This window comes from Schistocerca piceifrons, chromosome 4, assembly GCF_021461385.2.
Source record: "Schistocerca piceifrons isolate TAMUIC-IGC-003096 chromosome 4, iqSchPice1.1, whole genome shotgun sequence".
Classification (NCBI taxonomy): Eukaryota; Metazoa; Arthropoda; class Insecta; order Orthoptera; family Acrididae; genus Schistocerca; species Schistocerca piceifrons.
The window spans coordinates 72,212,096-72,229,507 of NC_060141.1; the positions used below are offsets into that span (position 1 = coordinate 72,212,096).

Consider the following 17,412-nt stretch of genomic DNA (forward strand, 5'->3'; position numbering starts at 1 on the left):
CTGGTAATCAGTATACCAATATTTCTTCCATGTCAATTGATTTAATGTAATCAGTTATCCTTATGACTAATTATTACAGTTTTTTCTTTTTTGTTTTAAAGCCGATTGAGTGTAGTGCCAGCATCAGTTTTCTATTATTGGTAGTGGCTCCTGAAGCCGGTCCACACGCAACGATCTTTTGGCGCAGATGTCTGTACATGCAATAAATTCAGCTTTCAACTGCGTAGCCATAATGGCTGCAGGAGAAAACGATAGTTGTCTGTACAGCTGCGACAACACTGAGGCGTTGACAGTGCGCTACGACAAAGACAGGCCACAGCGCACGTCTGCGTGACGCAGGCAATATAGTGTTAGTGCCGGTCGACACAAACACCTGAAGCATTAGGCCTGTAAAAGATCTTTGTCAAAGATTTCGTCGAACTTCTTTGATCAAATTACTTCACTGGAGCTATTAAACGATCGCAAAATTTTTCACTATAGTTGTTTGGGAACGGAAATCGAGCATTAAGAAACGCAATTTCTTACATTCATTCATCATAATCGATGTTTATGAGTAGTCTGCAGCTGTATCACTAACGGTTTAAATAATGAAACATTGCTCTAGTTACGTTTTTTTTTTTTTTTCACGCTTAAGATGACGGCTTTAGAGGATATATTTTCATTATCAAGAGGAAATATTTACGTAAGTATTTTATGTGCTGTTTGTATGTCTGTTCTTCTGCTCTACTGCATTGCAGTTGTATTTTTGTGGCTTACTGCAGGCTTCTTTAGTCCGATTTTTCTAATCATCACATAACATAACATACCTATGTATATACACACATCAATAAAAGTTTTGCATCACCTCGGTTCCGAGAGTTCCGGGAGCTATACAGAAAATTGGAATAGAGATAAACATAAACATAATTTCCGCCCTTTTTATTGCTCATGAAAACCACACATTGCATGTTGTACCACAATACAGAGAGACCTTCAGAGGTGGTGGTCCAGATTGCTGTACACACTGGTACCTCTAATACCCAGTAGCACGTCCTCTTGCATTGATGCATGCCTGTTTTCGTCGTGGTATGCTATCCACAAGTTCATCAAGACACTGTTGGTCCAGACAGTCCCACTCCTCAACGGCGATTCGGCGTAGATCCGCCAGAGTGGTTGGTGGGTCATGCCATCCATAAACAGCCCTTTTCCATCTATCCCAGGCATGTTCGATAGGGTTCATGCCTGGAGAACATTCTGGCCACTCTTGATGAGCAATGTCGTTATCCTTAAGGCAGTCATTCACAAGATGTCCACGATGGGACCGCGAATTGTCGTCCATGAAGACGAATGCCTCACCGCTATGCTGCTGATATCGTTGCACTATCGGTCGGAGGACGGCATTCATGTATCGTACAGCCGTTACGGCGCCTTCCATGACCACCAGCGGCGTACGAAGGCCCCAAAAAATGCCACCCCAAAACATCAGGGAACCTCGACAGTGTGTCTAAGGCGTTCAGCCTGACCGGGTTGCCCCCCAAACATGTCTCCGACGATTTTATGATTGCAGGCATATGCGACAATTGTAACCTCCCCCTCACTTATCGACCTTAATGACAGTGAAAAATTAAACCGCGTGTATCTAATGGAAATTTGGGAAAAGCAATCGTCACTGAAGTTAATCTGGAAACCGCGTGTACCTAATGGAAATTTGGGAAAAGCAATCGTCACCGAAGTTAATCTGTCGGTAAAGAGGGAGGAAGGGTTACATCTAAACGAAAGGAAAAATGCAAATGAAATTGGTGGAAATTAATTTTGAAAAAGGGTACAGCTAATAAAGAAAGTAAATGTGCGGTCCTTACGTTAACAATTAACTGGCGTTAATTAGATATTTGAGATTTGGGGAAATTATGGTCGCCAGTCCTATGGACAACTACTATAATAACTGAAAAAGAAAGGTTAATGCACATACAATTAGCACTGGAAGCGTGACAACTGAAGGTTGACACATGTTATGTGAAAACTGAATGTCTGTCAGAAGTAAGAAACTTCGCTACACTCTGACTTAATTTAGCAAAAGAATTAATAAAACCGGAAAATTGAAAGTTAATTTAGTGACTGAAATTAATAGTGAACTTTGATTTTGAAGCACTACTAAATTAAATAAAATAAAGTTAGTCTTGCTACCTCAACAATCATATCAAAAGCAACTTGAATCTGCGCAATTTAGAAATAAGAGATTTAACTTTGAACTTGAATTAGACGATTTTGAACAATTAACAATAGTAAAATTTAGTACATACCAAGCTGAGCTGCAGTCACAGGTCAGCTAAAATATGGTAACAAAACTCGCACTCTTAATTTGTGCTTGTGTAATCTAAACATAATTCTGTTTGGTTATGGTAGCCAGCTATGAAGACTTTAACTGAACTTTGAAATTAAAGCTGTGAAATGGAATGATATTAATTTAATGCTGGCGTTTGAATTTCAACGACACTCGGGTTCATTCCGGAAAAGGAAGGGACCCTGCTTGGTAAAGCAATTGGGACATTGAGCAACAAAGGTTCATGCTAAGTTGCTGTATTTTTGTGAGGCAAATGGAACAGTTTGAAAAGCTGAGGTCTGCCGTACAGTTCTAAAACTTTACGTGCTTTCCGTCTTCCTTGTTGGCTAATTGAAGGTTTGAAGTCGTCGATCGAGGAGGTGGCGACAGTCACTCATTGTCGGCCGTCGCTGTTGCAGAACCTGGATGTTGGCGCGCCTTCTTCTCGACACGGTCACCAGGCGAAACGGGCTCTTGATGTGCGCCAGCTAATGCTTCCTGTCAGCGACACCGTGTCAGAAACTATCATAGCAAGTCGAGCGCAATTACATGCTGCCAAACCCCGAAAGCGCGGCAACTCGCGGGAGCGTCACTCAACACACCTGCTCCACCGCCCTATTCCAGCCAGACTCTGCTCAGCCCGCGCTCCACGCGGCAGAGTTAACACTACCAAAGATCCTAACACTTTGGTTCTCCACACGACCTATCGATGTAGTCGTACGATAGCATAGTTTTCCCTAGGCTAGACCCAGAGTAAAAATACAAATAATATTTACGAAACAAACCAATTATACATCGACATAAATGCATATAAAATAGCAAAACAATTACAATATATAAAGACACAGAAATGTCATATCGTCAGGTAACAAAGTAAGGAAAAACGTTATAGTACAATAGACGGAAATAGGAGGATATGCATTTCCGGCGTTACATGTGCCCCACATTGTCTGAGGATGTTCGTGTAACCTAAACAGACTCAGAAAATGTCCCAAAAAGGGAAAAAAACAGCGGAAATGCATAAGCTCAAAACATCAAGAAAATTTAGCATTAGGCTAATTAACCATAAACCAATTTTTAGACCATAATAATTGAGTGGAGACACTCCTAACTTTATTCCACTCTGTCATCTTACACAAAGGAAACAGGTTGACAACATATTAAAATTCATAGAAAACATAGAAAATGGTTTAGCTATTCTAAAATTAGCAAAATTCCTAACAGTATCAAGAAATGGCATACTATTTACAAAATTAATCAGAGTACATGGTCATAAAAACAGGTAGATCAAAATATGCAAATTAATAATTAATTACATAGAATACACACTTTTATATAACCTTTTCATTATTAATATTCTCGCCACGAGAGTCCACTTAACGCTAAACAAGAAAATAATATTCAGCAGATCGAAAAAACATAAATATTGACAGAGGAATTCTTTCACATCAGCTGTCCGGGAAGAAAAACAACTCCGCCTTCCGTACCCGCAGTACAAAGAATACCGATAGCGGCACAAAAGCCGACAGCGGCTCCGCCTCGCCAGTATTGTTGCGCCCGCCTGTGCGGCACGCTTGATCTCACTCGCCTGTGTAACGGCATTTCCAGAACGTCCGTTTCACTGAATTCTTTCGGAAAAACTCACTCCCGAGCAATCTCAAGGAGTCCATCAACACTACACAGCGGATAACTCAACACTGTCCATCATCACACGCATGTACTAGCCTGAAACTTAACCCTTTAATGCATACTGTAGCTGATAAGCTACAGACCTCATTTCTTCGATTTATTCCATATGGAGAAACATTTTCGATCAAATTCGTTATGTAGCTAAGTGTATACACTCTGCTGCAGTTTCTAGTAGTTCTTCATAGCGATCATAGATGGCAGGACGAGCTGAAGCAGTTCGACAGTGAGCTGTGTGGACATACTGCCAAGTGTGTGTTTTGGCGGAAAGTTGAGGTGTGTTTTTGGTGTTTGTGCACTGATTTCTGGGTTTGAAAATTACTTTTTCATTTTGAAAACGTAAGTAGATATGGTGTAAACAGTTAATTCGAGTGTCTTTGCGATAGATTTGAAATGAGGCCTGTTTTTGTGTATGTAGCTTAACAGCTACATTTTTCATTTACTGCATTTCAGGCGCTGACGTAAAAATGTCTCGAAAGAGTCAAGAAGAAATGCTTATGGAATGGTTAGAGATTCCACTAAGCAGTGATGACGATCTTGAGTGTTTCTCTGACGATTCCATTCAAGATGAGACATATGTTGCTCCAGAATCTGTTGATTGTGATAGTGACAGTAGTGACGAAGAAAGTCAAGTACCAGTAACTAGGACTGAAGATGTTTCTGGAACAAGACAATCTGATGTTATAATGAAGGAATCGACGTCACAGTTGTCTGATAATGCTCTGAAACTGCCATGCAGCAGCAAAAATGTTACCAAAAACAGCAGGAGTGTGGTTTGGAAAGATAAACAGTTGATTATTCCCGAACTGCAGTCAAAATTTCATGGCAATACTTCGTTACCAGAAGAAGTAATAAACTTAAATACTCCATACCAATTCTTCAAACATATATTTCCATCTAAATTGTTTGATCTAATTGTCGAAGAGTCTCATAGATACAGTGTGCAGTGTAATCCTGATAGACCAATAGATTTATCCTGTGATGACATAAAAAAATTTATAGGCATCTGTCTCGTAATGTCAATAGTTCATGTACCTAATACGAGGGATTACTGGGGAGAAGTTACTTGTACTCATCTGATCAAGACAACAATGACAGTGAATCAGTATGAGCAAATACGTAAGTTTCTTCACTTCAATGACAACAGTGCAATGATACCCAGGGGTGAAAAAGGTCATGATAGACTCTTCAAGATAAGACCCATAATAGAATTGATGAGATCTCGGGTTCAAACAATACCTGTTGAGGAGTGTGTTTCTGTTGATGAACAGATATGTTCAACAAAGGCTAGAAGTTATTTGAAACAATACATGCCAAACAAGCCTCATAAATATGGATACAAATTATTTGTTATTAGTGGCATATCTGGTTATGCCTACGATTTTGAGATTTTCACTGGAGATGAAAATGAACCAGAAAAAAGAGTGACTGAGGAGGAAGACTTGGGAGCAAGTGCAAATGTTGTAGTTCGACTCAGTAGGATACTACCAAGAAATATGAACCACAAACTGTACTGTGACAATTATTACACAAGTCTGCCACTGCTTGTATGGTTACATAAACAAGGAATTTACTCACTTGGAACAGTCAGAAGAAACAGAGTGCCAGACTGCAAGCTCCCTTCAGAAGCTGAGCTGAAGAAAATGGCACGAGGTGCATCAGTAGAGCGCGTCGTAACAGTGGATGGTGTCGACATATCAAATGTAGTGTGGAAAGATAACAAGAGTGTGATGTTGCTTTCTACACTTGCTGGACAGCAGCCTATTCATGAAGCAGGGAGGTATGACAAAAAAACAAAGTCAAGAATAACAATACCTTGTCCACAAATAATTAAGCTCTACAATAAACATATGGGAGGTGTTGACCTTCTTGACAGCATAATGGGTCGACATAAAATTCTTGTGAAAAGTCGAAAATGGTATACAAGATTGTTTTACCATCTCCTGGACATGGGAGTAGTCAATTCCTGGCTGTTGTATAGGAGAGTAGCAGAAACCAAAGGGATTAGGAGAACTATGAAACTCTCCGAATTTCGAATGGAAATTGCTCACTGTTTGTGTCGCTCAGGTCAAACTTCAGCAAAACGTGGAAGGCCAAGTAATGAACTCGAAAACCAAATACAAGCTAAGAAGACAAAGGGGCCCACAGCACATGTACCTCCACAAGATGTAAGGCTGGATCAAGTAGGTCACCTGCCTTCGTACTTGCAAGTGAGACAGAGGTGCAAAATGCCAGGATGCAAGGGATTTTCCTGGGTTCAGTGTAATAAATGTGCAGTTGCATTGTGTTTGCACAAACAAAAGAACTGTTTTCAAACTTTTCATGTAAAGTGATTATCACATGCTTGGTACAAACCTGTTGGAACTAGATACCTTATTGTTCATATATAAAAGTGTATAAAATATACAATAAATGCTCAATATTTACAACATTAATGTCCTATTTATTATTTTAGGATTTTCCCTTCCTATACAAAGTATTTAATCATAATCAACAATTAAATTACGAGAGATTTGGTCAAAATTGAGGGAGCAAAATAAGCACATTTATTGTGGCTCGAAAGGTGTTAACTCAAAATGTAGCTGATCAGCTACAAAGCGATTTTCAACAATAGTGCTTTGTTAATTTAATTTAAAAAATTTTTAAATATTTTTTTCGAAATGTAGGCACTATAAACTAAACATGGTAATTTTTACAGCTTGAAATAAAAAATCATGCATTTAAGGGTTCAAACAGCGTCTAAGTACATCGGCAATGACTAGTAAATCACACATTCATGAAATCTTACAGCTAGTTACAAAATCATATTTACATTCCTGAATCTACTGTGACTCAGCTGAAAACTTAAACTAGCAGCTTGGATTTTTCAAGTGTCATGACGATGTGTGCGGGCATCGGCTCTTAGCTTCATTATTTCTCACAAACGATCCTTTTTCACATCAACACTAATCTCAATCCGTGGAGGGAATTTGATTATCTGTTCCACTAAACTTTTACTTCTGTCATCTAAGAGGATTTTCTCACGTTACAGTAGTTCAGATTCATGCCTACGTCAATGACATCCAGCCAGTTAACAATGTGTATAGGCTGGTATTGCCTATGCACACCGTCTCCTGCCTCGACAAAACTAACTACTATTGTTTTATCTTGTGACTTACATGTCAAAGTTTTGCTTTCGCAATTAATCACTGCGCGGTCCTTTAATAGCCAAACTAACCCGATAATTACTTCCGTAGTTAAGTCTGGCACGATGACAAACTCTTGTTCAAATCGTGCCCCATATATCTCGAAGTTGACAAAAATCTGTTTTGTGACCGGTTTACTGGCCTTCCCAGTAGCACCGATAATTTTCACTCCTGTTACTGGCATAACTACGATGCCAGGTCTGTCTTTCAGTAACTCAAATATTTTCCCAGATACAGCACTCAATTCTGCACCGGTGTCAATCAACACGTTTAGTTGTAGGTCGTGCATATTAACAGACACCACTATCTGTCTACACTTGTCCTCGACTGTTTCATTATTTTCCCACAGTAAATCCTCGTCTATATCCAGGTCATTCCAGAAAAAACCATCCGGCTTTGATCCTAAATCCGGCTTATCTGGCGGCTTTTTCAGCCTCTGTTCACATACAGTTTTAATTTCAACACGTCTGTCCTGAGGCTTAGTCTGTAGCTTGGCCTCCAATACCGAAACCTTTTTCTGTAACTCGTCAACTAGTAAGTGTTGCTTTGCTATCACTTCACTAATTGTCACCTTCGTTGATTCCTCTTTGGCCAGATTGATCTCATCTGCCAATCTACCTTGAGGAATGTGCCCAGTAGTATCTGCAATTACTTCCTCTCGATCTGCACAACCCACACTGTTACCGTCCGACCGTATAACGTCAGCTCGAACCTCATACACGCTGTAATCTACGTGCCTCTCTACCAAACGTGTCCAGCTATCACTAAAATTCTCGTAATCTTTCTCCTTAATACTTTCGCAATGTTTAAACTGGAGTTTTGCGTCGGATGGGTCGGCCACTTCTACCACTATAACTTTCGGTAAAGTCTGCCGGTCAGAGCCAGAATTATCTATCACTTCACAAACTCTATCTTCCTGTGGGACGAGACGCGGCAAATCCTGCCCGCGCTCCCCATAAACACTTCTCCCGTACAGGCCCCTATAATCTCTTAGTTCGTCGTATAAGCGACCGAACTGCCTTAACCAGACCTCATCCCTCTCTGCATCTCCTCGCTCGATGACGGACGTTTTATCCGACATCTGATCTTCTCTCAACACTTGCCAATCATTCTTAAACTCAATCTCCAGTTCCGCTGTGGGTGCTACAGCTGCCACTTTATAATCGATTTCCAGAACACTACTTAAATTGTTCTCACTGACAGTGAATGTATTTTCTACTGCCGTGTCTACAGCTGATCTACTACTTGTGGGCGCACTCCTTTCTCCTAATACTGGCACACTCTCCCGCCGTTGATTATTCCATACGGAATTTTCATAACGACGACACCTGGGTTTTCTCCTGTTATTGGGCCGCCAAAATTTCTCCACGCCCGGTCGGCCCCTCACCGGCACGGCTAATGGTTTCCCTGTCTCGTCCCAGCAGATCCGCTCCCTGGATGCTGCTGAGGCGGCTGGTCACACCCTCTGGCGTTATTACTTTTCTTCGAAGCCCGTACCACGTATAGTATGATACTGGTTATCGTCATTCCTGTTATTATTTGCATTGTACCGCTTGTCATTACGGTCCGAACCATTATTGTTATTGCTGCCATGGTTGCGGTATGCATTATTCCCATGGTCATCGTTGTTGTGGTTGTGGTACCCATTGTTCTTACCACAGCCTCTACCATTGTTACGAATATTGCGCCAATTGTCCTCGTCCTCAACTCCTTCCAGGAAATCATTGATTGTCCTGTAATTGCTTCCTACGTAGCGTTTTGTATCATCTGGTAGCTTCTTGTAGAGTTCCCAGACTATTTCGGATTCCGTGCGGCGATCACGCAAATATTCCAACTTGCGGATCCAGCCCTCACAAAACTCCTTCATCGAGCCGCGCGAATACGCATCGAAAGGCCTCGATACGACAAATTCGCGCCAGACACTTTGTTGTTTTTGCTCTGACCAATATTCAGACAGAAACAAATTTTTAAACTCGTCGAAAGTCTGGTTTGTGATGTTGAGGTTTAAGCCCCAACGCTTGGCACCACCAGCCAACACGTCAATAACCGCATTAATTTTTTCTCATTAGTCCATGATCTGGGTAAAATTCTTTCATAATTTTTAATGAAATCGGTCGCGTGTATACCGCGTCTTTTCAAGGGGTTGAACCGCTCCTCTTTCGTCAACAATTCCAAACTATATGCACAGATTGGCACATAGCTCTGTTTTTCGTCAAGTTTCTTTTCTAATTCCGACACTCTCGTAATTACTTGGCATGTGGTTGTCGCGAGCGTTTCCACTTCCATCTTTTTCTCTTCGCAGGTATTAGCCTGCTTCCTCACTTCAGTATCTACCTCGGATACCAAAGCCTTTAAAGTTTCCACCTTCTGTTGATCCTCTTTTTTCACTAATTGAATTTGTTCCGTCACCTTATTCTCGATGATCGGAGCAACTGCTTCTCCTACACTTTTCTCGATTCTGCTAATTTTGGAGTCAAAATGGGTATTTATGCTCGCAATCTCCGCCTGAACTCCTATCATTTCCTGTTTAAGATTGCCGATTTCGGTATTAATCACAGCAATATCTTCTTTGATTTTGTCAACTTTTTCGTCAACAACTCCCACATTGTTGTTAACAACATTAATAGCTTTGTTCTGATTGTCTAGCTTCCTGTCAATTTTTTCAGACTGAGCTTTAATTTCTGCCGCTTGAATTTCTATCTTGCTAGACTGAGCCTTGATTTCGTTAATCAAACATTCAATAAATCAGTTAAATTCCCGGAAACTACCAGTTTTACTTCCGTAGAGGGTTCCTCCATAAATGTCCTCCCGTATTCGTCATGAAGGTGTTCATATTTGATTTTCACTTCCGATTCCAAAACATTTTCTATAACTTGGAATTCCACTTCTGCTCCTTGTTGCGTTTTGGCGGCCGCGTCTTTCATGCTAGCCGCCTGCCCCTGAACAATGGGTTCAGCGGTGCGCGTTTCCCACTGTTCGACCGATTGTTTCGTACCCATGTCTACCAAATTCTGGTAATTGTTGCCTTCATTCATTTTACCAATTTTCAATATAAATGCCAAATCTCATCTAATTAGGATTCTCGCTGACGTAACGACCTGTTCGCAACCAGTATTTTTTACGAGATTTGCACAATGAAAAATTCGTGTCCAGAACAACCTCAAATCCGAAGATCGTCCTGTCACCAGGTCGCCGCGCGTAACCTCCCCCTCACTTACCGACCTTAATGACAGTGAAAAATTAAACCGCGTGTACCGAACGGAAATTTGGGAAAAGCAATCGGCACCGAAGTTAATCTGTCAGTAAAGAGGGAGGAAGGGTTACATCTAAATGAAAGGAAAAATGCAAGTGAAATTGGTGGAAATTAATTTTGAAAAAGGGTAAAGTTAATAAAGAAAGTAAATGTGCGGTCGTTACGTTAACAATTAACTGGCGTTAATTAGATATTTGAGATTTGGGGAAAATTACGGTCGCCAGTTCTATGGACAACTACTATAAGCGAGCAGGAATGTCGCGATACGATAAACCGCAATCGTGATAGGCTACAATCCGATCTTGGTAAAACTGTTTGAGTTGCTCTCTCATTTGACATATCATAACTGTAAGTTTAATTTAATAAATATTATAAAGCTTTAAAACCCCGATATTCATTTATAAACACCTTGTATAATTGTACACTATTTGTTTGAAGACATTCTGCACAGCTGGATCGAATGGGATGGTCGACATGAATCCCATCTAGTATTTATGGGCATAGTCGAGAGACCAGTTCGTGCACTGACAACACTTTCGTAATTACTGACGCCTATAGAGGCAGCATACTGTGCGGCACATTCATTGCATTATTCTACTGGTAGATGCCATCTTGCGGAGGACAAACAAACAGCACGTAGGGGTAGACATTATCCCCAAAGGTAGATGCGTACTTGTGTTAATTCATTGTGCCTTGCAGAATGACCAGATCACCCAGGGAATGCCATGAAAAAATTCCCCAGACCATAACGCTTCCCTCTGCGATCAGGACCCTTCCGACAATTTCTGCAGGGTGTTTGCTTTCAGACGATGGAGCATAAAACTTGATCCGTCTGAAAAGGCCACCTGTCAACACTCAATGGATGCCCAGTTGCGTTATTGGCGTGCAAATTCCAGCCTTCGCTGCCAATGAGCAGCAACCAGCACGGATGCGTGAACCAGGCGCCTCCTGCGGAGGCCCATACCCAGCAACTTTCGCTGAGCGGTCGTTCAGAAGACACTGTTGGTGGCCTGCTGGTTAATCTGGGCGGTCAGTTGCTCAACAGTTGCACGGAGACTCGCAGGTACACATCTTGTCAGCAGTCGCTCACCTCTCTCATCCATGGCTGTGGTGCACCACAGCTCCCTCGGCGGCGGGTGTGGATGGCGCCATTATGCCAAGCACGGCACACTTTCACCACAGCGGCGTGCGGACAGTTAACAGACCTAGCCATTTCGGAAATGCTTCCACTCTTGCTCCGAAGCCAATGATCGTGCACTTTTGGACATCCGAAAAATTGCTCAGTTTCCGCATTATGACAACTGCTCTGTTTCCTGTGTCCTCTAGACACGCTTTTTATATCCTCCATGCTAGTGCTGCCATCTGCCGCCCTTGATGCTTATTGTACGTTGACTTCGAAGATAGACGGTGGTCACATCAATGTGACTGGATCGAGTAGTTTAGTGCCACAACTGAATATTCAACTTCGCCACTGAAATTTGTGTGTGCCGGCCTGAAGACTTGTGCAGTGCAAAAACTGGTCGCTGTAATTAAAAAGTGAACTTTGAATGTAATCAAATGTGTGTGTTAATTTCACCAAAAATACTGAGTTGTGTACATCTTTCAGCAAACATCATCGTGCTCTCATTTAAACTTTCAGCTTCAAGGCAATCAAGATTCGTGCTACCGAGGACAGGTCAGTTAAGGCGGAACTTGCAAAACAAAGTCAGTTTCATCTCTGATGTTGACCTGCGCCAAAGATAAATTTTCCGTTCTCTAACAGACATTAATTCCATACGAAATGGTTCAGTATTTGCAACGTCAGCACTGAAACTTTCCTCAGACATTCTTCTGCATTGCGCTGATTAGGCACCTGAACAGCCATTCACTACTATCCTTGAAACCTGTTTGGCTCAATTCATCTGCAAATCTTTCCGCTGGAGCCTGCAATTCGACTCCTCGTGTCGGAACTCCATCAGAGCTTTGTTGTTTGTAAATGTGTACAGAGCTTCAACAGTATTTGTCCAATTATCCGTTTTCATTTCCTGGCTAATTCGTCTTGTTTTAGCCCGTCGTCCGAATTTTATTGCGGTTTCTCTTAATGTTGTAAACAGTCCACCTAGCAACGGCAAATTCTGTCGAAACAGTCTGGGCTGAAGCATCGGCTTGGGTTTTATCAAGCACTCTCATTTTATCTTCAAACTCAATTACGTATATTTACTCCTAACACCCATTCTGGTTACTTTATTGTACCATGCTACACTTTGATACACATTTAAGCGACCACAGAGATGTCATTTAACACAATACATATGAGTTTAAACAAGCAAACTGTGAAGACTTTGACTTCGCTGTCCGCCTGTGACCCACAATGATACAAATGTCACTTATTACCGGCCTCCAGTCAAGCGAATGGGAATGGAGGATACACGTTCAACGTTTTACATTAAATGAGCTTGGCGCGATATATTTCCAGTACAGTCACAGGATGCTTCACTTCGCAATAAAAAAATTCACTCCGGATTATCATGAATTTCGACTTATGTTGCGTTCGCAGTGGCACCGGATCAGTACCCAGACGCTGTCCGCTGGGGTTGCCCCATAACATCGGTCGGCAGCTTGGTCACAGCGCGCCCGATCCCATTTGTTAGCTTTTGCCGGGGTCAAGGAGTTTAAGTTAGGTTAGAATCTATACTAGTATGAAGCAGGTTAGAGTTTAACCTCCTTGACTGGTCGGGGATACCACGACGCCTCTGCGCTTGGAGACGAGTGCAGCATTGCGACCTTTGCTATTAAAAAGAATGAGCTATATCAGTCTCGAAAAGATCGTAGCGACTACTGTACACTCTGTCCTCAGTTTCCGAATTATCAGACAAATTCTACGAATATACGAGAGGGAGGGAGAAACATTCTGTTACATACTCAAGACGATTCGTGGTGACCTTGAAAAGCAATCTTACATACACTCCGTTTTCCTGTATTTATCTGAAGTTATGCAGACGAACGTCAATAACCTTCAGTGACTATCATTCAGCATACGTGTGAAAGACAAGCATAAAGTTTAGAATAATATTCTCTGAACACCTAAAGCATTGAAACGTCGAAACACGAGCAGCACAGCCGGCCGCGGTGGTCTAGCGGTTCTAGCCACGCATTCCGGAACCGCGCGACTGCTACGGTCGCAGGTTCGAATCCTGCCTCGGGCATGGATGTGTGTGATGTCCTTAGGTTAGTTAGGTTTAAGTAGTTCTAGGTTCTAGGGGACTGATGACCACAGTAGTTAAGTCCCATAGTGCTCAGAGCCATTTTTGAACGAGCAGCACATTTGCAAACCACTTCATATAACAGAATCGCCGCTTTACTGGTACGCCAGTAAGCAGTAATACGAGGTGCATTCAAGTTATAAGGCCTCCGATTTTTTTTTCTAATTAACTACTCACCCGAAATCGATGAAACTGGCGTTACTTCTCGACGTAATCGCCCTGCAGACGTACACATTTTTCACAACGCTGACGCCATGATTCCATGGCAGCGGCGAAGGCTTCTTTAGGAGTCTGTTTTGACCACTGGAAAATCGCTGAGGCAATAGCAGCACGGCTGGTGAATGTGCGGCCACGGAGAGTGTCTTTCATTGTTGGAAAAAGCCAAAAGTCACTAGGAGCCAGGTCAGGTGAGTAGGGAGCATGAGGAATCACTTCAAAGTTGTCGTCACGAAGAAACTGTTGCGTAACGTTAGCTCGACGTGAGGGTGCGTTGTCTTGGTGAAACAGCACACGCGCAGCCCTTCCCGGACGTTTTTGTTGCAGTGCAGGAAGGAATTTGTTCTTCAAAACATTTTTGTAGGTTGCACCTGTTGCCGTAGTGCCCTTTGGAATGCAATGGGTAAGGATAACGCCCTCGCTGTCCCAGAACATGAACACCATCATTTTTTCAGCACTGGCGGTTACCCGAAATTTTTTTGGTGGCGGTGAATCTGTGTGCTTCCATTGAGCTGACTGGCGCTTTGCTTCTGGATTGAAAATTGGCAACCACGTCTCATCCATCATCACAACCGATGAGAAGAAAGTCCCATTCATGCTGTTGTTGCGCGTCAACATTGCTTGGCAACATGTCACACGGGCAGCCATGTGGTCGTCCGTCAGCATTCGTGGCACCCACCTGGTTGACACTTTTCGCATTTTCAGGTCGTCATGCAGGATTGTGTGCACAGAACTCACAGAAATGCCAACTCTGGAGGCGATCAGTTTAACAGTCATTCAGCGATCCCCCAAAACAATTCTCTCCACTTCCTCAATCAAGTCGTCAGACCGGCTTGTGCGAGCCTGAGGTTGTTTCGGTTTGTTGTCACACGATGTTCTGCCTTCATTAAACTGTCGCACCCAGGAATGCACTTTCGACACATCCATAACTCCATCACCACATGTCTCCTTCAACTGTCGATGAATTTCAAATGGTTTCACACCACGCAAATTCAGAAAACGAATGACTGCACGCTGTTCAAGTATGGAAAACGTCGCCATTTTAAGTATCTAAAACAGTTCTCATTCTCGCCGCTGGCGGTAAAATCTCATCTGCCGTATGGTGCTGCCATCTCTGTGACGTATTGACAATGAACGCGGCCTCATTTTAAAACAATGCGCATGTTTCTATCTCTTTCCAGTCCGGAGAAAAACAATCGGAGGCCTCAGAACTTGAATGCACCTCGTAACAATTTGTAGACAACCAAAAAAATCCATTAAGGTAACTGTAAGTATAAGATACGCCACCCTTCTCACATGAACAAATTATTGTTTGAGATTATGATTTAAACCTAAAATTTACGATAAAGATTTTGCCCAATGGGCGCCCATATCCTAGAGTAAGGGGAGAGAGGGGGGGGGGAGTGTCGCCACCTCCTCCCTCCGCCCCCCTCCCAGCTCTTAGGTAAAACCGAATATATAGTGTAGTCAGGAGTTTTTCTCTCAAGAAAATGATTTAATAGTCGGTATTAGGCAACTTTTTAACAGGATCGGACCTGGAACTTTTTTAAGGCTACTTGCAAGTCGCCTTTCGTCATCCAAAACATTAAAATAATACGTACTCTCAGGTCTAGCCCCGTCTGCCCCCCTCCTCCCCCCCCACATCCCCCCCCCCCACCTCCCCGGCAAACTGACTGTCGTATGAATGCACTTGATTTTCCCTACTTGTCTACTTGTGGTTTCCAATAAACCTGCGATTTCAGTCCATAGATGACGATCTATATCCTGACTATGGTATCTTTCATCCTCAAGATGCCACAAACTTAACTCTTTCTTGAATAAAACTTATCAGTTGCTCACAGTCCCTATTTCGTGTGTCGTCTGTTGATTTTGACCGAAAAAGCAAATTGATTTGAATTTCAGTATGACCGCGCACGTGGTGACTTAACTGATCTGAGAAGTTCGGTCGTCTTCGGCAGATGTTTAGTCGTCGGCTGAATCCACCGACATCCGCGCCAGACATGACCGCAGCCTTAGTGAAAGTGGACTGTGCTACCGTTGCAATGTTCCTGCGTTCTCTTATTCCAGTTGTTCGCCAGCAAATAGTATATATATCTAGGAACAGAGCATAGTCTACTGCGCATGCTCTCAACATCAAACCGAGCTAGTCACGTGATTTTGGGACGATGCTGCTTGTCTACAATTTGCAGTAATAGCGAAACTTGAAGATCGCACATATTCGCCTTGTTTTATATCCGTTTCTGCGTGTTTGAGTTTTAGTAACATCGGTGGTGCAGTCTCGTCGTTGATACCGGCGTAAAGAGAAGTATGTGAGAGGAGGACCAGTTGCTTTTCGTAGGTGTGTACAGCAAACGTATTGTTGTAAATGTCATATTGATATGAGATGTTGAAAATTATCGAGACACGGTATTATAAAGTCTTGTATTATACACATAATTTTTGCGATTTTAGTGCCAGGTGTTTGCGAGACAAGTGCTGGATAAATTTGGAAGTGTATCTGAGTAAACCACCTGTCAGTGTATACATATTGGTGCTATGTTCATCAGCAGATAAAATTTAGACATGACAGTGATACATTCCCTCCAGTTTTTGCAGGTTTTCAAACCCTTGTGTGTATCTGAGTAGTTCTGTATGAGACTACTTCCTGTCATTCTAGCATACCTAATTAATTAGAACAGATTCGACAACATGAATCAGTGCAACAGAAAACATTTAAAAAAGTTGTTGGCTGTCACTTCTTTTATTACTCCAAAACACGAGCACTGATCTTGCGTTTTGTTCATTCTTTGTGCATAGTTTATGGTTTTACGTTTTGATGAGATGGCGAAAAAATGTTATAGATATTGCGCTTGCATCAAAAAGAAAAACTGAATATAATAATGGACAAACAGGAGGTGCAAGTTGCTTACCGTATTTACTGTAACAATTTCATAGTTCCAATTGCGTTGTCTTTTTATGACACTTCGTCACTGTTTACTGTACTGTAACGTAGTTAATTAGAACAGAGATTGGACAATATGAATAAGTGCAACAGAACACATAATAAAATATTGTTGGCTGTTATGGCTTATCCCGTTATCGAAAAACGTATCGCGAGTGGAATCTGAACTATGGTACTGGGCGAAAAATCACTGTGCCAATGCTGTCCACATGTTTAAGCTGACTACATTTACTGTTATAAAATTGTTAAGATGTTTGTAAATCGTTTGTACAACGTTTCATTGTAGCTGCTTCTGAAGGTGACCTATCTGTAGCAGCGAAGTAATAACACTCAAAATACGCTAAGCGCTAAAGTGCGTCGTCCTAAAATCACGTGGCTTGAGCCGTAGGAGCTGCTGGGTACAGAATCCTCGTTCTGCGCATCCGAAAACTCACTCCATAGATATTTACATTCCGTGTTCGTCGTCAAAGATATTACACGAGCTTGGCGCAGGTGGAAATCTCTGCCTTGCGGCAAAGTAGTTCGCCGTGCGCTGCCTAGAGTGCAGCACAAGTGAAGCAGACGCCGGAGCGGCGTGCGCGCCGCGCAGC

General features: G+C 42.2%; 1 protein-coding gene across 1 annotated transcript; it reads left to right on the forward strand.

Moving 5' to 3' along the window:
- Nucleotides 1-4,452: 4,452 nt before the first annotated feature.
- Nucleotides 4,453-6,728, forward strand: LOC124795605 (piggyBac transposable element-derived protein 2-like). The gene is made up of 2 exons (XM_047259675.1): nt 4,453-6,168; nt 6,684-6,728. The coding sequence occupies exons 1-2, from the start codon at nt 4,453-4,455 to the stop codon at nt 6,726-6,728; spliced, it is 1,761 nt and encodes a 586-aa protein (XP_047115631.1).
- Nucleotides 6,729-17,412: the final 10,684 nt, after the last annotated feature.